The sequence below is a fragment of the Protopterus annectens genome, chromosome 3.part0 (genome assembly GCF_019279795.1).
Source record: "Protopterus annectens isolate FY-2018-M chromosome 3.part0, PAN1.0, whole genome shotgun sequence".
NCBI classification, from domain to species: domain Eukaryota; kingdom Metazoa; phylum Chordata; order Ceratodontiformes; family Protopteridae; genus Protopterus; species Protopterus annectens.
The window spans coordinates 1,890,792,376-1,890,814,008 of record NC_056731.1 but is presented as its reverse complement, the minus strand read 5'-3'; the positions used below and the strand labels follow the sequence as shown (position 1 = coordinate 1,890,814,008).

General features: G+C 39.7%; 1 protein-coding gene across 1 annotated transcript in view; it reads right to left on the bottom strand.

The window, feature by feature from the left end:
* The window catches only part of LRP5 (LDL receptor related protein 5), a 1,224,287-nt gene that overhangs the window by 793,177 nt on the left and 409,477 nt on the right, over positions 1–21,633 (bottom strand). The window contains exon 5 of the mRNA XM_044065976.1: positions 9,486–9,882. Within this exon, the coding sequence (XP_043921911.1) occupies positions 9,486–9,882 (397 nt within the window). The remainder of the gene's footprint in view (positions 1–9,485; positions 9,883–21,633) is intronic.

Sequence of the window (21,633 nt, the reverse complement as noted above, 5' to 3'; positions counted from 1 at the left end):
AGCAGAGCTTGGAGCCGATGTAGTAGTCGGTACTGAGGAGGCAGAACGATGCTCTGATGAGGACTTATGGGCCTTGTGTTTGTGACTTCTACCTCTGTCACCGGCCAGTGAAGAGGAGTCCAAGCAAGGACGTTTCTTGTCCATAGGAGGAGGGGATGAGACCACCGTTCTCAGAAATAGCCTCTGAAAAAGGCAAAGCAACTAGGCCCTTCAAAACGTTCATTCAGCGTCTGCTGACTGAAGCTAGCACAAATATCACACAGGGGTTTTGCCGACAAATGCGGAACCCCCAAACAGTACACACACTCCTCATTGAGGTCACTATTCAGTAGTTTACCACTGCAAGAGCAGCAGAGTTTAAACCCCACAGTTCCCTTCTTTTCAGACATCCCAGAACGCACTCACACGCAAAAGGGAAAGAGGGAGGAAATGAGAAGAAAGAGGAAATACCAACAATGGTAACAAGATACTGCAAGGGTAGAAAGTTAGAAAATGCCAACAATGGTAAGAAAGAGGTACCTGAGGGTAGAGCTGAAAAGTACAGTTGTGTGCACTTACCATAAATGTAGAGGTTCGAGTGTATTCACTGTTGCAGTCATTACATTTGGGTTATCTGCTTGCAGGTATCCCTCAGCTGGCCTGATTATCAAAGTCTTGGGTCTTGCATCCGTTGCTGTCTCTTCTTCCATGACGTCAGGTAGTCAGGGGTATAAAAGCATGCAGCCGATGCCATTACATCAGTTTTTCTTGCCCCAGATGTCAGTTGCCCCCATAATGGGAAGCAATTATATACAAGGTTACACCTCCAATTATAAGCAAATACACCAGAAAGCTTAAATACAGTAAACAAGAAGAGAGGTATAGCAAATAGAAGTCAGGGGGCTGGAGGGAGGGTAACCAGGACTGCAACAGTGAATACACTTTAACATCTACATTTATGGTAAGTGTACACTGTTGCAGTCATTATATGTGGGTAGATTCCCAAAGTTAAGGAAAGGAGGAGGCAATTAGAGAAAATTAGGACCAGCTATTAGGCCCTGCAAGACTGCAGTGGCAAAATCAGCTCTGGATTTAGAGAAAATAGGCAAGTGGTAATGCTTGGTGAAGGTATGAATAGAAATACAGGTAGCAGTTTCCAGGATGTCCCTCGTAGGTAGAAACACCTCTGAGAAAGGCTGTTGAAGTAGATGCAGCCCTGGTGGAATGTGATCTTATCCCCTGTGGGTTACGTTTTCCATGGTGCTTATAGCAGAAATGAATGCAATGGCCTCTCCATTTAGAAATGGTTTGCTTTGAAATGGCATTCCCCTCTGCCCCTGCAGCAAAGGCAACCAGCAGCGGTTCAGTTTTTCTGAGAGGTTTAGTCCTGTCCAAATAAAATCTAAGTTGTCTGTGCACGTCCAAAGAGTGCAGTATTTGTTTTCCAAGAAAAGAATTTCAACTCTGCAGTTGCAGCTAGCTCAAAGGGAGGTAGAGTGACCTTTTCCAATACAAAGTTAAGGTCCCAGGCTGGGGTAGGGGCTCTCCTGGGTGGTCTGAAATTTTTGGCCCCTCTGAGGAATTGCTTAAGCAGTGGGTGAGAGAAGAGGGGTGGCTCTGTATTATAATGTGCTGAAATGGCAGAGGCATGAAGTTTAATACACGAGAAGGAAAGGCCCTTGTGAAGCATCTCTGTTAAGTACTGAAGAATATGCAGTAAACTGGGCACTGTTGTGCCCATCCCCTGAGTTTGGACCCAGGAACAGAATCTTTTACACTTTTCAGCATAGGATATTCTAGTACTAGGCCTCCAGAATGACATCCATCACTTGCTTACTGAGGGATGGTAATTAGCCAGGCGGCAAGGTTCAGGTTTTGAAGCTGGGGGTGCCGCATCTGGCCCTCCTGCTGGGACAGCTGGGAAGAGGTTTGAGGCAGGTGCCATGGTTCCAGCAGTGAAACTGCGCAAAAGGGGGTACAAGTGCTGGCGTGGCCAGTCTGGTGCAATCAGGACTGTCCTTAGCTTGTCCTGTCTGATCTTTAGTAGAACCTTCGAAAGGAGAGGCAGAGGAGAAAAGGCATAAACTGAGAGGTTTTCCCATATAAAGGACAGGGCATCCACTTTCCATGCTTGGCTGTGGGGAGTTCTGGTGCAATATTTACTCAATTGTTAGTTCTGTGGGGAAGCAAAGAGGTCTACTTCTGGTGCCCCCCACCTGTGGATCAGAAGCTTGAATGATTTGGGTTCCAGTTTCCACTCGTGTGGGTCTATTAGATTTCTGCTCAAGTCTGCCAGTGTATTTAGTTTGCCTGGCAGGAATTGAACTTGCAGGTGCATTTCATTGCTCAAGGCTGTGCTCCACAGAGCCATGGCTAACCTGCAGAGGGGGTAGGAATGGGTTCTCCCCTGCTTGGTTATGTACCACTGCTCGTTTATGTACCACATAACTGTGGTGTTGTCTGTCTTTATCAATAGTTACCCTGGAAGAATAAGGTATTTGAAGGCTGTCAATGCATTCTGTACAGCTAATATTTAGTTTTGATTGATATGCAGGTGCATTTGTTGTGGGCTCCATTTGCCTTGAATGCATTTTCCTGCCATGTGAGCCCCCCATGCATAGTCTGATGAGTCTGTTAGGGTTTGGGTGGCAGGGGGTTGAGTAAAAGGGAGTCCCTTCTTGTGGTAGCAGGCCTCTGACCACCAAAGGAACTCTGTCCTTAGGCAAGGAATGATAAGAATCATGGTTTCCAGGTCCTGAGAATGTTGACACCAGAGACTTTTTAAGTACCACTGAAGTTTCCTCATATGCAGTCTTGCATATGGAATTAGTAGAAAACAAGAGGCCATAAACCCTAGGGCTTGCAGTATTTTTCTTGCAGATAGCTGGGTTTGGGTGGCCAGTAGATTGAAGTAGTTTGTCAAATAAATCTGTTTTTCTGGAGTGAGTAATGTCATCTGGGAAGTTGTGTTCAAGCTTGCTCCCAGCAATACAATCTTTTGGCTGGCTACCAGATGTGATTTCTTTTGGTTGATGGTAAACCCCAGTTAAGTCAGAAGTCTCTTTATAAATGTCAGGTACTGAGGTAGCAATTCCTGACTGTCTGCCTGAATCAGACAATCATCCAGATATGGGTAAATTTGAATTTTTCTCTGCCTGCAATATGAAATGGCTGAAGCTAGGCATTTTGGGAATACCCTGGGTGCAGTAGATAAGCCAAAGGGAAGTGCAGAGAACTGATAGTGCATACAGCCTGCTCTGAAACGTAGATATTTCCTGCAAGATTCCCTTATGGGGATGTGCAGATAAGCTTCTTTTAGGTCTAGGGTAGCTAGCCAGGAGTCTTTGGCTAGCATAGAAAGCAGCTGTTGGAGAGTAAGCATTTTGAATCCTGAAACCACCAGGGAGGTGTTGAGAATAGACAGATCCAGGATAGGGCACCTAGAGTTTTCTTTTTCTGGGTACCAAAAACAGTCTGGAGTAAAAACCTTGTCCCCTTTGGTCTGCTGGGGTCAGGTTGAATAGCCTTGATACCGAAGAGAAAGTACTTGCATTTGGGCCTCTGCCCAGTGGTTTGGGGGAGGTCTGGCCATCAGCTTGGAGTTGGCAGTGAGCGGAAGAAGAATCTGTATCCTTGGGATACAATGTTCAAAACCCATCTATCCTGGGAAATGTACTCACAGTTTTTTGCATGCAAGGCTAGTTTTCCTCCTAAGGGTGCAAGAACTTGGGCAAGGCTTGGAAGGATGAAGGACAAGTCATTGTGACCTTTTTCCATAGGATGGTGGATTACTACTCCCTGTTTTTGAGGTGGGAGAACTCCCTTGTTTAGATCTGTGTATACCCAGAGACTGTAGTCTTGGTGGCCTGCTGCCCCTTGGTTTGGGCTGAGAAGGTCTGGGAGGGACTGAAAAGGACCAGTTTTTAGAAGGCCAATGCCGACTGAATCTAGGTGGCTGTACCTGTAGAAAATCTTTGCATAGATTTAGCTTTTTCCTCCATCTTTTTGAGGACTTCTGCTTTAGTGCCAAACAGACGTTCATGGTTTAATGGAGCACCTAGTAATTTTGCTTTGACATGGTCTGGCAAGATTTGTTCCTTAAGCCAAGCATGCCCTCCAAGAACAGACCCAGTGACAGCGGCTCTGCAAGATGCTTCCAAGGCATCAAAACCACATTGCAAAGTATGTTTTCCAACTTGGTTAGCAGAATGCATTAACTCTTGTAAATCTATGTTCTGCACAATGAGGAATCAACATAATTTTCTGTTTAATTAGTTTCATATGTTGCTGATACTTTAACATGTGAAACTGGCAATTTAAAGCCTTGTTGGCAAGAGAAGGAGAGGTATATACCTTCTTACCTCATCTGTATAAAGCCCTAGAATCCCTGTCTGAAGGGGTAGGGTTTTTGGCTGTAGTAGTCTTAATGCCTTTAGATCCCTGGGAAATGGACTCTGGATCCGCAGTAGGATTCTTAAACAGGAATTTGATAGAGTCAGGTGCTAAGTAGTACCTGTCAGGTTTCCTGGGAGCTGGTGGCAAAGTATCAGAGGTAAGACTGGATTCCATGAAGACAATCTACAATTTCCAGAACAGGACGGATAGCTAGAGGCCTATGCTAAGGCAAGTTTAAAAATTCCCCGAGTCTCTTTTTGGACTGTGGGTAGTCTTGGCACTCCCAGCAGAAATGCTCTCTGAGAGCATGCAGGGTTTCACCAAAAGAAAAATCCTCCGGTGGGGAAGCAGAGGGAATGGAATCCTCTGCATCAGAATCCTCATAGGTAGATAAAGGAATGTCCTGGTAATCAGAAGGATCAGAATCATTGAAACTCATGACCTGAAGAATCAGAAGGAAAATCAATTCTTGATCTTTTGGAGGGGGAAGGTTGGCTTCCCCTAATTAAAGTAATAAGGTCTTCAGCCATTCTAAGCATTTGGTTCTGTGGCATGGGGGCCTGAGAATGTGCTTTGGTCATCAGTTTCCTAGGCATAGTGCAAACTCTGGGCCTGAATAATTTGGTATTTTTGGTTTAAAATTAAGTAGTCCATTTAATATAAACATCGGAAGGCCTGAATACACCCACAGAAGCTCCGGAACCATCCAAGGTAGAGACATCTGCAGGTTCCATAGTCGAAGAAGCATCTCACAGCATACCGGCCTGCGAATCTGTAGAAGCGGGTCTCAGAGGCTGCAAAAGCGCCTCATTGAGTACCGGCAGACTGGCGACTAGCTTAGTGGAAGCGTTGTCGGCAGTTTTGGACCTATGCGGTCTGTCTGTCTTTATCCTTATGTTGTTTCAGAAGACCGGTAGTTGGATGGCTTATCAAAGCCATTTTGGAATACGGAGAAAGAGAGCGAAATAATTTAGCGACAAAAATAGCCAGACGATGAATAGTTCGGGAGTTGAACAGGGCACAAAACCGACAGTGAGGAACGTCGTGGTCTGGGCCTAAACAGGTGATGCAGTAAGAATGAAGATCTCTGTGAGGTATTTGCTTTTCACAGGCAAGACAATTATTAATTTCTGACAACAGTTAGAGCAAGAAAAAAGGATCCCCAACGGGGTACTTATCTTTTAGAAGACTTCAGGTCTGAAACTCGAAAAATAAAAATTTCAGGAGGCAGCCGACCGGCACTTGCGAACTACTACTGGTTTGGGCTCCGCTCGGCAAGAAAAGCTGATGTAATGGCGTCAGCTGCATGTTTTATACCCCTGATGACCTGACGTTATGGAAGAAGCAACAGCATCCAATGCAGAATTCCCACGACTCTGGTATTTGGGCCGACTGAGGGATACCTGCAGGCAGATAAACCCAAGTGTAATGACTGCAACAGTGAAACACGAACAACATCGGAGAGCCATAAAATTTAATAATGATCAACTTTTTTCCCCAACATGAAATAACCTTCAAAACCTGCATGTCCGTTATTCTTTAAGCCTCCTACAATCTTTTCTTCCACATTTACATCACACATTCACAGTTACTTCTTCTTTCGTCTTTTCCCAGCTAGGGGTTGCCACAGCAGATCACCTGTCCGATCATGACTGGCAGTAGAGTTTTGCAGTGTCGAGCTGCTAGCCTGGCACCCAACCTTCCACGGAAGGCAAACACATGCATGCACTCACGCCTAGGGCCAGTTTAGAGTGTCCAATCCACCTACAGCATGTCTTTGCGATGTGGGAGGAAACCGGAGCACCCTGAGGAAACCCACAAGACCACAGGGAGGACATGCATACTCCACACAGAAGGCACCCCAGCAGAGGACTGAACCACTGAATCTCTTGCTGTGAGGCAACAACGCTAGCTGCTGTACCACGTGGCTGCCCACACATTCATAGTTACAAAAGAAAATTTTGCTACAAAGGAAAATTTTACTCCTTGCTAAACATACTGCTCCTTTAAATATTTAACAAGTTCACTGAAGCAAGAAATTCCTCTGCTTGCCCAGACAGCAAGTGAGGACAATTTCATTCTTACAAAATGTTTTCAATCATTACTCAGACTCAAATTTTAAAGGGAAGGTAGCACCACATATACAAAACTTTACATGTGGTATGCTGTACATTAGAATCATGCACAATACTTCATGTATAGAAAAAAAGATCATTACTTACACCAAAATCAACAAGTCCTCAGAACATTATACAGTCACTTCATTGTCAAGCACACAAACTTAAACAATTACACTAGGCTCTGTATCTTCGGGACCAAAAAATGTGACTGCTCTCCCAGGAAGTTTCACTCTGAAACAAGCTGATTTCAACACATTCAACATAATACTCCTTCTGCATAGCCTTCATGCTACTCTCTTCTGCCTTATTTCGGCTGAATAATCATTATCACACCAAACAGTTGTTTCTGACACCTTCATTTCATTTCAAGGAGCTTACAAGGACTGATAAAATCCAGTCTTTAACTTGATAGGTCTGGAAGCGAATCAAGAGGGGTCTAGGAAATGCTGCATGGGGTTATAATGGAAGAAAACCATATGATCTCTTTCTATTCCTCTCTTTTCTCAGCATATCAGTTCATTTCACCAAAACAGCCTTCACACAGTTTTCAGAAATACCTGCAAAGTAAATGTTTTTATGCCTCTTTCTATATTCTATATCCAGAACTTTTGCCTCTAGAAGTTTCAACATTACTTCCAAAGTGGTGATTCTAGAGTTCTGTCTTCTGGCCCTCCTTCATATCTACCAACTGGCCAAAACTACTCACTGCCAACTTGCACTTCTTATATTTATTTTAACTTTTAATACCATCCAATAAACTTAATATTAATCTTGTGAAGTTCTGACACTGACTCAAATATCTCTTCTTTCTTGTTACTCGTCTTTTTAGTCAGCAAATTCTCAGTGCTGGTTTCAAGACTTAAATTAACTTGGTTATAGTCTTTCAAACAAAAGGAAGAGCACACTCACTACGGAAATGACTTAACATAAAGAAAAAAAATAAAACCTTTACTACATAAACAATCATAAAAAAGAAACATGTAGAACGATGTAAATAACTATGACCCGATTGCTTCACAGAGCAAGAAGCCACAGGCTGCATAATTCAGTAACCAATAAAGGCCTTGGTAATATGAAATGATGCACCTCTCTGATGGGAAAGAAAATGAACTGGGGTTAGGGGCTGGATGTTATTGAACGATGGTGACAGTATTAATATCTGGCTCATGCCACTTCAGTACCATTGTCACCAATGCCTGCCAGAGCTTAAAAAATATTTATCTGGGGTCTTTTGGCAAAGGTAGACATAAAATAACACATACTAAACATTAAAGCAGGTGCAGAAATACAACATGAGTCCATCTTGGCCTAAAATCCAAGTAAATTATCAACATGTACTCATTAGTACTGTAAACATAATTGCACAATGGTATCAGTCCACAATTTATGCTTACAAAAAATGCACCTGAATGACATTTCCAACCTAAAACTGGAAAAGTACTTTTTTAATTAAATCTTCATATGCTATAATATACTTAAGCCCCATTATCTCAAAGCTTTTAGAATTATTTTCTAACTCTATATGTGGAGTTTTTATCCCCAGGCCTCTGCTGAAAATGGGTCTTATCCTAGTCAGATTTTCCCAGTAAACAAACGTAAAAATAAATAAAAATAAATTATACTCCAAAAATGGTCCAAGGAGGACTGCCTTACTTAAGTGATTTTTCAGCCTTTCTTCCCCATTTCTGTTTCCCCAAAATGTGATATGTTAAACAATTATGGTAGTACTAGAGTCCCCTTGCTTAAAATGCTTAAGGATTTTTATTTATTTACTTTTATTTTGTCTGCAGTAAGAATTAAATAAATGAGGGAAGTAGGTAAAAATACAAGTTTCTGTTGGCTACACAAAGTTAACATTCAAGCAAGCTTGTACATAATTGCACTCAGTGTTACTTGCTGTCAGGTGTGGCAGTTCTGCTCAGTTTTACTGAAAATGACACCAGTGACAGACTAGGCAGCTTCAAGCAAATTATATTGCCTCCATTCTGTTCATAATCTTCTCTATAGCTAATAACTTTCTAAAACTAATATGAATATGTCAACAGCCAAAAATATGAGAGCTGTTAGAAGCTTGTTTACCGGGTGCAGCATTATCTGATCACTTCCACTCAGGAAAAAGCTTTCTCCAGTAACTCCTTAAAGAAAGGAAAATGTTTCAGTTACCTATGTATGCTTTACAGCATTTTAATGATTCAGTAAGAAAGTATCAGGATACAGACCTGTGGATGGCTTGTAACAGTGATACAAACAGAAAGGATATGCTCTCCCTTGTATCGAGCAGTCAAATATGAAGCCCTTTCAGGGAAAATTGTTAGATTTTAAGAAAAACAGGTATGGTACTCCGTCTGTAGCAGAAAGAAACTAAAAAGTACTGAATGGTTTTCTAGGCAGTAAACTACACTTATCGGTCAATATAAAGAAGAAAAAAGACACTCGGAACGCTGTCATTATACCGGAGAGCACAGCTGACTTTTAAATAAGGGGAAAAAAAATCACAGCTGCAAACTGGAAGTCAGTGAACAATAACCAAGAAGAAAACTAATAAAACCCCCCTTTTTTATTTATGTTTGTGGGTTTAAAAGACAATTCCAGAAAGTTCAGGGCTCTTACCTTTCAAACTGCAACCTAGTTTACTTGTTAGTCATGTATGTTAACTGCCTTTTTCAGACCCTTTTCAGCTACAACTTGTGGCACAAAGACAAAGGAAAATGCAATATACAGACATATGGACAGTCCAGAGTAGCCAATCAACTAGTATATTTGAGGCAGAAACCTTAGGCAATGAGACAACATGCAAGTGTGCTGCAAGTTACAACATTTCCAGCCTCCATGATTTAGCAGTAATTCTGCAAGACTCCATATACATTGTAAACCGATAAGACCCATAACTTGTACTGTACTCAAAATAGTCAACCAAACAGCTAAAATAGCTTTAAGAAACAGTTCAACTTTAAAAGAAAATGTTGCTCTTGTGTTATGACACCTACTTACCCTGTCACTGGATTTAGAACAATAGCTCTTGGCTCATCTAAATTTTCTGATATAAGAATTTTTCTGGATGTGCCGTTTAAACATGTGACTTCAATGCGATCAGTGCCAGTATCAGTCCAGTACAAATTCCGAGCAACCCAGTCTACAGCTATTCCATCAGGATGGTTAATTTCTGTTGTCACTAATGTCTCCGCTCCAGACCCATCAAGATATGCCCGACGAATAGCCCTAACTTCATCATCTGTCCAGTAAATGTACCCCTCTACAGGATCATAGTCAATTGCAATAGCATGTCTGATGTCTTCGATCTGCAGGATGATGTCTGTGAAGTCAGGGGTATCCATTGATATCCTTCGTAAATCTGTTCTTCTAGCAAGAAGTAAGACTTCCTCAGCACCTGAGACACAGAAAAAACATACTGCTTTTTAGTTTTTGGGATACAGAATCAACAAAATGCTTGTTATTTTTATTCTATAAGTATAGGATGCATGGTGTTGACAGTAGGCATGTCTACAAAAGACTACAGATACTGACATACAGTTGAAACGTAACACAGAAATATTTGCAATTCCTTTCAAAGCCCTGTCATTCATTCTTGTCTACCAGTTTTTCTTCACATCCTCTAAGCCCATTGTACTAGTCTTCATTTCATTAAAAGTGATTACTCTTATAAACCCACTATTTTTACTGCAACCTCATCTTCACAGCCTGTGTTAACGCTTTACTACTACTACATGTTTTAGGACCATCAAACAACTACGGATTGTGTTTGTGTACTCTTGCGCTTCTTTTATAGCATACATATCTATTAAACTTCCTTAGATTGTTCTCTAAACCCTCAAAAGCAACTAAGTATCTCTACCTTGACTCCTAAAGAAGACATTTTGAAGTCTCTGTTCTATGCAATATATAAACAAAACTTTGTTTTATGAAAATACATATTCTTGTTTGCATAAAAATCACCAAAATACTGCAGCTTTATGTCAACAGTTTTTCTGTTTGTTAGACAGTGCCATAGACAATGATACACAGTTAAAAAAAAAAAAAAGAATGAAATTCCATGTTCATGAGATGAATTTATAATCGTGACTTAAAGTGCATTTACTGGTCATTACAATGACTTTAGTATAATATACAGTTAGTGGCTCACCAAGTAGTACACTAGCCTTTGGTGCTGGAATATCAAAGATGTGGACTCCATTCCCACACCAGGTGCTTGGATTCAGTTTCCCATACTGATAGTGCACTGTAGCAAAAGGGGGGTATGGTCCTCAAGTGCTTGAGTTAGTAGAAGCTCAGAGGGATGTAAAAGATCGCATATCACTTATTGCAAGAAAGCATAGGGGAAGTTCCCTGGCCAAATTCCTCCTACTCAGAAATACCACCTCTGGTCTACCCTGAAAAGAGGACACGGGCCTAGGGAAACTAGGTCAGCAAAGAGCAAACAAAAACATTAGTGCATCTCCGTACATGCAAAACGAAAGCAAAATTCTAGATGCAAAATTCTAGATGCAGAACACTTAGTGCAGCAAACTGACATTATTATAAGCAGCAAATTAAGAGAAGAACTACAGGTTGTAGCATATGAGTTTTCTGACCTACACTGCCAGATTCCATTAAAACCTTTTTTTTCCCCTCCAATACTCACAGTCCAAATTAATGAATTTTAGTATATTTCCAGATAAAACTGAAGTAGTGTCCTTGCTGATGGCTACACTTTCACTGCATATTAACGATTATGCAAATGTTGCAGTATACAAATTTATGATGGCCGTTATGACTTGAATATGACCCTGTCTAAATACCAATATGTATTTTTGTATTGTGTCCTAACATTACAAGAATTTCAGGACATGCGGACGATCATCTTTACACAAAACACTGTATGAGCAAACAGCACTAAAAGCAAGATGACAGCTTTACATCCTATTCTGCCAAAAGTCAGAATTTTTTTTTGCTATAACAAATACAAGAAATTTTTCTTATAAATATTTGTGGCATTGATTTCATAAGAACACACCAAGAATGTGATTCATACACTGGGGGGGGTCACACTGAAAACTTGATAAAGATGTATGCTGCAAACTAAATGAAAGAGGCCGTTTTGATCATCATGCAGACCTACCAGCTTTACTTAGAAATGTAGGTCAAAATGTCTCAACGCATTTGAAATTTTCTAGAATGCAGGTCAGTATGTCTTGAATACATCTTTAAGTTTCAGCAAACTGACAAAAATTCATCCTGATGCTTCCCTATAGCATGCACAATCTGGGATAAACATAAGTGAGTGCACACACACACACACACACACACACACACGTAATTGTCACTGCATGTCTTAATATGGGGCATGGGTTCAAGCATAAATCCAGTGACTCAGAAATCATTTCCTTGCAGAAATGTACATAAATGTGAGTTCTGTAGCAATGACAAATCCATGCACATATATACGCTTGACAAAACATTAACTTGCAAAGAAAGAAATGCTACCACCCCAGTGAAAATCAGGTATAACACAGAATTTCAGACAGTGACAATAAATGTATGACTTTACATGATGCTCACTTACAAGGGTAAGAAAATGGAAGATGGGAATACTTGCTGTAAAATGGCATCTGTAGGGAAGCTGCCATGAAATTACAACAATGAGGGACAACAGGAAAATGCCCCAATTTTATTTATTTTTATTTAACATTTGTTAACCGGGAAACCTAACACCTTCAGCTTATATAATGCAAACTGCTGTCAGAGGAGGGATGGATGCCGGGTAGTTCATGAGACTCAGACTGGAGATGTAATCAGCTTTGAAAAAAAAAAAGTGTCCACAAGTACTACAGTCAAAAAAGGCCAAAAATCAAACAATGCAGTGCAATGCAATAAAGGGGAAACAGTCCGAAGAAAGGACTTGCTACTTCAGAAACTACCTGACTTACTCAAAATGGTTACAGACTGCTCTTTTGTTGCAAACACAGTTACAGATAACATGGGCTGCTGTCTTCTTTCTTCCCAGCAGGCAAACAATATCTCTGGCATACGTAGGAGTCCAGTGCTGTGCTGTTGATGCCTGAAGCTCTGAAGTCAGGCTACATGGGCAGACATCTGCTTGTGGACAATTCCTATCCATTAAGAACCACACAATAGCAGAGATCCTTACAATGGACATCAAGTATTATTCACCTCCAAGTCCTACTTCCCTGCATGAAAACAACCCAAAACAGTACTTACTTAGCAGTAGCAAGTTTCTTTTGCCTGTGTTTTTAGCCACACATACTACAACTATCAGAAGCTAAAAGGCTATGCTTCTCAATAGTTTATTACTTTATTTTCTGTTACATTAAATGGAACTGACGGTACTGAACAGGAAAGACCGCCCAGGTTCAAAGTGTGCCTGTTAGATAACTGGTTAAATACACCAAGAAGGTCCTCACTTGGGTAATATGCCACTTAGATGACTCAGCATTGCTTTACTTTGTCATTTCCATCTGTGACAAAATCATCTACAAAAGCATTTTATCACAGATTAAAGAATTGTACAAGTATCTAGCCTTCATCTAAATACTAATAAATCCAAGCCCACTGCTATTCAACAGCTAGCAACCCATTACCTGCTAGCACCCCATCACATGATCCACTCAATAACCCGTATTCTCTCAAGGCACGACTGTCCACTTGTGACAGTCAGTTTGCAGTTACATCAAATTACAAGGTGTCATACTTGACCTAAATTAAAATGTGACCAATATATGAACATTGCAGTCCTTCTGTCCAATCAAAATTGGCATGTCTAGAGTTAAATCATTCTTCACCAATTATGCTCAAATCATAACGTATTGTATGTCTTGCTACCCATCGTGCTACAGGGTAATCAAGGTTATTCAACTCCTGCTGACTTCTAAACTTGAAAATGATTACAACTGAAAAGCCAAGCCCTCATCCAGTAACCCAATGCATTCACTTAAATTCAAGCGCCATTCTTCCTCAATGTAGTTCAGGATATTCCATGCTACCCTCAATAAGCCTGGGCAATGACCAGCTATCCAGTCCCCAAGCCAACTGCATACCCCAGCTTACTACCTTAAGTTTAAATCACTGCATCCTACTAATACCCTTGCCTCAAAGTACCACTAAAGCAATTCACAGTTTTCTACCAGGGTATGAGAAGTCTGGAATACACTATTAGATGCTATCAGATAAATCCATATAAAGCTGCATTCAAAAAAAGAACAAAATAATTTTGCTGAAAATAAGGGATGCAGTTGTGATTGCACTGCGACTTTTCCATATTTCAACTTGCTTATTCCCTCCCCTTATCCCTCTTGTCCATATCCCATTTCTTTATATGGCTCACTTCCCTCGGAACCCTTCTAGTATTTGAAATTTCCTAATTACACAAGTGTACAATATTCAACTACCTGGGAAAATTGTTAAACACTGCAAATATGTAGTGCAAATGTTTGCTGGTGTGAATACCAAGCATTTTTATGTCAACAAAAAAGCAAAGCAATTAATCTGATCATCAAACATTATCACAACTAACCACAATCCAGTTCATTATACAAATATTTTAGCAACTTTACATTTCTGTTTCTAACAAACTTGTATAGTGGTTAGGTCACGCCTTACACACAGACACAGTTCCTGTAAACTAGAACGGCCTTCAATGAAAAAGGATTATGCCAACTGGATCTTCCAAATCAAGAAAACTAAAGAAACAAATGCTAGGTATAAGCGTTGTGTCACAATCAAGTCAATCTAATTAGTAAAACAAAACAGATTCATGTAAATTCACCAAATAGCTAGCAAACACTTGGTGGGTTATTTTATCTCAGCTACAAAGAGAAAAGACACGTGACTTATGCACTGTAAGAACACATGATGTAGAAGTGGTGTGAATGGACAGGTAATGCAACACAATTTCAGCAAAACTGAGATCACCACACTTCAAGGGTATCATCAGGATTTTTTTTTCAGGGAATGGTCTTAATGAAATTCACTTCCTACTATGATTTTGGATGAGATTTAACACATCAGCAGATATACTGAGAGATCACCTTAAACTTAAAGCCCTAAAAACATTTCGTATCCGTGCTGGTCTAAAATAACTGATGACTGACAGACTAATAACCTAAGTTATCTTAGAATCTAAGTTATTCCACAGTCACAATAAAAATAAATTTGATGCAGTAGTAGACAAGTAATATAACACAATGACTATTGTATCAATTAAATAGTGCTGTAGATTAGAATGCAAAGTTATATATTAATATAACAAATATTTACTTAGTTACTGATTTTGATATTTGAATATATCCTCTTAAGGGAAGACTTGAAATGCAATTACCAAAAACACATGCATGCATGCATGCAAGGAGTAAATAAAACAATGTACAAGTGGTTAGCCACTTACAAATACTGGTGACTTCACAAAAACACAGATGCATTTAGAACTGCAAGGTAATAACAAATGATGTGGTGTGGGTAATAACACATGTACACGGTAATGGTTGAAAGACAGTGGAAAGAAATGCATTAAGATGCCCGACCGATCAAGGTACGATACACACAAGAGTTGTGCTACCTTTGGTGGATAAAGCATACTTTACTAAGTGTACTGAATGTTATACCACTTGAAGTTTGCTAATATCTTAACAATGCCATACATGGACAGTACTGAGGTTTAATGCTTCTGAACTTTTTTTCTCTGTTCTTAAAAAGGCAAGGAGTAGAATATTTGTAACTTTTTTATGTCTTTCATAACTTTTTAATTTCTAATTATTTAAGCAAACCATGTCACTAAGAATGCATAAGTAACATAGAGACAAAGGAAAATAAATTGGTCTGGAGTCATTTTGCAAAAGACATTAAGTGTTACTGAGTTTATCTGAATAAAGTTTATGTTGTTCTTGTTCTTTTCTGTTCTTTATTTTCCGCTATTCTTTGTTGGTTGAATTTTTAGTATTTCTTGTTATTTTGATTGGCTAATCAGGTTTTTGGAGACTTCTGTTGTAATATTAGCATAGATTACTACTAAAATACTTGTTTTACTACCGGACAATAAAACACACTGCAAAACAATTTTGCTAGCAAAATCTTTGTAAATCAATTGGTAGTGGGACCCTAGTTTTAGCATTCTAAGTATATCAGGGCTGGGCAGTGTATTCTTCAGACAAACGACGACTGAAAACTTGTTGTTGTCTCTTTTGGCTTTTCCTGGATAGGGGTCACCACAGCGTAACTCCAGTCCGCTAATGATTGGCAGTAGATTTTTACGTCCCGAGTTGCCAGCCCTGACGCACAACCTTCAATGAAGGTACGCTCATTCACGCATGGATGTCTCCACAGAGAAGGCGCTCTAGCTGAGAATCGAACAGGACAATGTCTTACTGTGAGGCGTCAATGCTACCGCAGTAACGACTGACAACGATACTCATTTTTGCCTAATAAAACAGGTACGCTGCTACCTGGTACAATCCGAGATGTGGGCTACATTCTTCATGTACTGGCAGTGATGAACTTATTACAGAATTAATTTGTCTTGGATAAAATTTCTTCAAAGGTTAAACTGCTTCAACTTGCACTTCAGTGACTAATCCATTCCAAATTTCCTACCAAACAGGAAGCTACTGATGATACAAGGAAACAAGTACTTGTTGGGTGGTATAATTGAATAAGGCTCCTCCTTCAAAACTATCTGCAGGCCAAAAGACAGGCAGATATTTTAATGGCAAATAGGCTTTTGCTCTGTGTGCAGCACTTTGGTTCACTACTGTGGGTTAACTTGAGTAAAGCATGAAAAACTGGCTTAAGTGTGTTCGCAAATAATCTGGTATAATGAAATCTTAAACAATGGCTAGTACCAACACAAGACTAATGTCAAAAACGTGGACTCCGATGAGACTAACATTCAACCATTTAAAATGGCACTGCGACAAATGATTTTCTCACTTTGAGTGGAGGCAAATGCAACAAGCATATAAAAACACTCATTTCCTGATGAGACCAAACACTTTCATGTCCAGGTTTGTGTGTGTGTGTGTGTGTGTGTGTGGGGGGGGGGGGTCACTTTCTGAATTTCCTCTTGCTATTCTTTCATATTTTTTCTATTTTTTAACCTTTTGAGCTATTCCAGCTAAGTTAAAACACCATGCAGTAGTAGTAAGAAATACTTGTAAATTAAATGCCAAATAGTAAAAATCTTGTTGCAATCAAAATTTCTTCACTTTTGCGAATAGAAACTCTAGCCCCCACTGTCCACTATCTGACTGTTTAAGCTAACTAAACTTCAGGGTGCTCACAGTGCTTCATTTCTAAACTTGGTTAAATTCCCTCGTTTGAAATTAATTTCCAGGTAACACCACTATCAAGGGATAGGAAGGCTCCTTTCACATCTGAACAGCTGGCTGTGCAGCTTGCAGCATGACCTTGTGACATATCAAGCAGGCAAAATCCTGCAAACACATTTATCTGACTGACTGCATAGCAAAATTAAGCTTTTTTTTTTTAGAGTTATAGTGTTATGCCCTGAACACAACACTAATATCCATGAAATCTCTCCTGAACTTACTTCAGTGATAAAAATCAGAGTGCAGTGCATGCAGCAGCTTCCGTAAGTTTTTTCCATGATTCTATTTCACTCTTAGCTCTTTTAGTGCGACCTGGAAGGACAGGCGGACACCACTGCACCTGATTTAGCTATGGTTCACTGTAGGTGTTGAGTAGGAAACAAAGTATATGTTTAATGCCTGCAAGTGGAAGCAAGAGCCTACAGTAAACTGCCAACTCACTGTGAATCGAGAAGCAGGCAAAGTTAAATTCCAATACACCATGGCTGAAATGAATGCTTAAAAAAGTGGCCCCCACAGCTATATTTTATACCTCTGCCTCAAACTGAAGCAAGCATTTACTTTACCTAATTACAAGCATTACATATTTCATTTTCAGTTTTTATGTTATACTTTAAATATATATATATATATATATATATATATATATATATATATATATATATACATATGACCCTCAGATTTCACAGCATCAAGTTACAATAAACTGTGGCATAACACACAATTAGAGCAAGAGAAGGATAAAAGAAAAATTCTGAACATATACTTAAAATGTTGCAAAGCAAAACAAAATAGAAACATGATAAATATCTTGAATTGCTGTATTAACTCAAAAAAGAAAATGACAGACTTGCATGATTTAGTTTTAGTAGACCACACTAGTAGCAGAATATCCTACGCCATATCTCCTTGCATGCGAATGCTGCCACTCACAAACAGCTAAAGGCTACCAACAACATCTTGGGCTTGCCAAGTCCATGTTCCCAATCCAGCCATTTCAGTGCTTTGCAAGTCTTCATTTATGATCTGGCAACCAGATCAGAAACCACCATTCCCACCCCTCACCCACAAATGAGCAAGCCAGCAACAGCTGCTCACCCCCACCCTCCCCTGCCTAGGTCTTTCCAGTGCCCAACATGCTATTCAAATTTAGATCATTTAGGTCACAGCCACGGCTTCATATCTCTATGCCACAAAACTGCTCTAACATTTTCATTTATCTTTCTGCAACTTATTCAAGCTTCCTCAAGCTTGTATTTCCCACATATACATACATTCTTTAACAATGCTAAGTAAAGACCTCAACAATCGGCTTTCCTAAGTGTCATGTCAGCTGACAAGGGAGAAATGAATTGCAGTGGCCAATACAAAATATGAATACCAATAAAGAACTAGAACAGTATGCTTAGTATTTACTCAGGGATGCTGCACTCCAAGGTTGTTATATTTAGTTTGGAGAGGACAGGAGTACAACTCAAACTGGGGCTCTAGACAGTAAAGCCCTCGCAAGAGTATTCTGAACTAAGTTATCAGGCATATCATGGTAGCACAGTATGTACATGTGTGCTTCACCAAAAAGTCAAATTATCTGAGAAAGTACTTGTGCTGGACAATCCACTGACATACGATACAGTGAAGGCCAATGAGAACTCATTACTTTCTGACAACTCATCACCAGTGGATACTATGCATGAGGTCCACTCAAACTTTCTATGGCCTAGAAAGTGGACTGCAAAATTCTTCCTTTACACCACATTTTAAGGGAGAAGGTACATTTCTGCAATGCTGTCAGACATCAAGACATAGGACATGACTGCCTACATCACAAACTCTTCATAAAAAGTAGCAACGAACAAGCAAATTTGATCCCTTCAATACTGAAAATTTAACTTCCCTCTATTCTCCACTAAAGTGGGGTAATCCATGTAGAACTTGTAGTATGGGAGATCGCTGTTCATTAAGATACTAAAGGGGCCTCATACTGGATATAACTGTGCGGGAGTAACTTGGGTGTCAGAACCAAGTTTATGATTAAGTATATTGTTTCAATGCAAACTTGTCGCAGCTAGGTTCCCTGATCCCACTGCAAAGCTTTTCCTTCCTGCAGCTGTCTCCAACTCCACCACTAACAAATGAAACAAAGACCATCTTATCACAGTCTCAAGCTGCATTTTGTAGTGCTGTCAAGTCCCTGCTATACAAGAGATTTTGCTAGAAGGCAGTTTTACAATGCTAATTTGAGCCTTTGACTTTGGGAAGCCGTCTACCTGTCAAGTAGTCATGTTTTGGTTCTTCTGGTACACAAACATAATTCAACTGACACTGTGCTTAGGATTCTCCCATATTTATACTATCTACACACATATACACACACGTGTACGTGCATGCACACGTGTACACATGCACACACAGTTAGCCTGCACCAAACACTAGTATCTGCAGTTTCACATTTAACACAGCTGCAATATATTTTTTTATCAATATTCTAATTTTCTCATCCTATGGCAGGGCTAGCCACCACAGTGTTGTAAACACTGGCTCTTCGTGATGGTCACTGTTGATGTGATATCCAGATCCCATGTGCAAAATAAGAATTGGCAGGGATCGATGCCAATGTCAATGCTGATTCTAATATTTTCAGCCATGTCCCTTTGGCTTGTTATTCAAAGTCAGAGTACGAGGAATCAAAATAATATGCTGCTAAACAATCAAAGACTTACAGCCTTTTGTTTTTTCATTACTCTGACAGACTCCACTAAGTTTGTTTTCATTAGAAGCGTGTACTACCATTTTTTTATCCTTCTGTTTCTGTATGTTACCACCATGACAGATTCTATAAGCTGTCCTACTGTGCTGCACAAGAAAAATGTCAAAGGTCATGGCAAAGGAAATAGGAAGCTGTATATACAGTAATCAGGAGAAATTTTAAATGTAAAGTATCCAGCGAACAAAACAAATCAGTGTGGGCAGCAAGGGGAAACATAAATATGGCAGGTGAACAGATATTGTACCTTTAAACATATTTTGAGTCAGGCATTATTACCCTGTGTGTAGTATATAACGCCCAATTCCTTATGTGAAAAATTAACAACATATAGCAAAAAACTACAGAAAGAGGAGCAACCCCATATGCAGCATTATATATTTACTGCCTTCTGATCTGATGGTCAATCAGATTTCAAATTAACACATTACACAAATGTAAAACACTGCTAAAAATAATAAGAGGAATGCAGTATTGTGGAGAATGTAAAGTAAAACTGATAAAGTATTAAAAAAATATTTCTACAGCTCATCAACAAGAAATTGATGAACAGACCCACAGGATGTTACCCAAGGTTTAATAGCTTTCACAATAACTATAAACCTCAAAACACGAACTGACAGCTTGCATAGTAGTGGTAAAGTATATCCATATCTTGAAAGGGTCTCTGACGCAAAATAAGGGTATGAATTTAACATGCAGTAAAAAGAGTACTGTTCCATGACAGGGATTCCAAGCAAACAAATGACTAATGAAAATCACAATACAAAAAGAGAACCCACATTTAAAAGCAGACACTTCACTGTAAGTAGTAATTAACTAGGCAAATATTTCGGGGGGGGGGGGGCTGTACAACACTACTAACAGTGAGTTCTAAAGGTAATTTCCTATGTTTGGAGTATTCCTTTCCTGAGGGAAAAAAGGAACAAGTGCCATCTTCTAGGTTCCTTATTATATTTTATACTGACAGATAAAGGCACATACATTTATGCATTTTATGTCATTCCAATTAATTGACTGGGTAGAGTTCACTAGGAACAATCTCCTTGTATTAAGAGATATCCAGGATATTATTTTTCTACACTTAAGAGAAATTTGGCCGGGACATCAGGGAAATTTCCCTGCTGTTTGTTGGGGGGGGGGGTGAAATATCATGGTGGGCAACATTTCTGTAATCAAGGTAGACACTACAATGTCTTGCCACAAAATAGGTCCCTCACTACCCTCAAGTACTTTTCTGTTGGTTACAGAATTTGCGTTGATCACGGACCATAACCCTGCACAATAGTTTTACTAGCAGAAGGCCTACACCCCAAAGTCCTCCAGATTGGCCATGACCCTACAAGCCTTAAAATTTTAAGGAAGCATTCTATGTTTTTTGTGTGTGTATACAATTTGTGATCCTAAATTACCAACAATGACTGACTTTTCTTAGGACCCCCTCCATCAGCATCACAGTTTTTAACTGTAGGATAAACTATTTTAGCCTAATTATTAGTAGTGAAAAGGTAGGCTGCATAAAAACAGGTCATGTCCAGGGTGGGGGGGTGGGGGTTTCAGTCTGGAAGGTGATGTACGAGTTAGAGTACAAGTCTAAATCTTTGCTACATCCCAATGAAGCAGACAGCCTTCTGCCATTCGGAGCATGAAAGACATATATGCAAAACACTAAACTAATGACAATGCTAAAACAATGCCTCAAACATCCAGAATGGTTGAATGAATGTTATATACTTACCATAAAGCTAGGGCACAGGCTTCAACCCTCCTTCCCAATCTGCAGTACCTCAGATCAAGTTTGCCTGTGTAAATTCCAGACATACCTACATTACCCAAAAGAACAGCAGGGAGCATTCCACTAAAGCTGCCAGTTCAAAGGGGGCAATAGCAAAGGTCTAAAGTAACAAGATAATTTCTCATGAAGGAACTGGGTCCCATACTTTTGGTCTATGTAATAAAGCTCCTTGTAAAAAGGCCTTAGGAAATTTCATTGAAGTGACAGCAGTCTGATTTTCTCAAACATGATTAGAGAAGGCTGCCA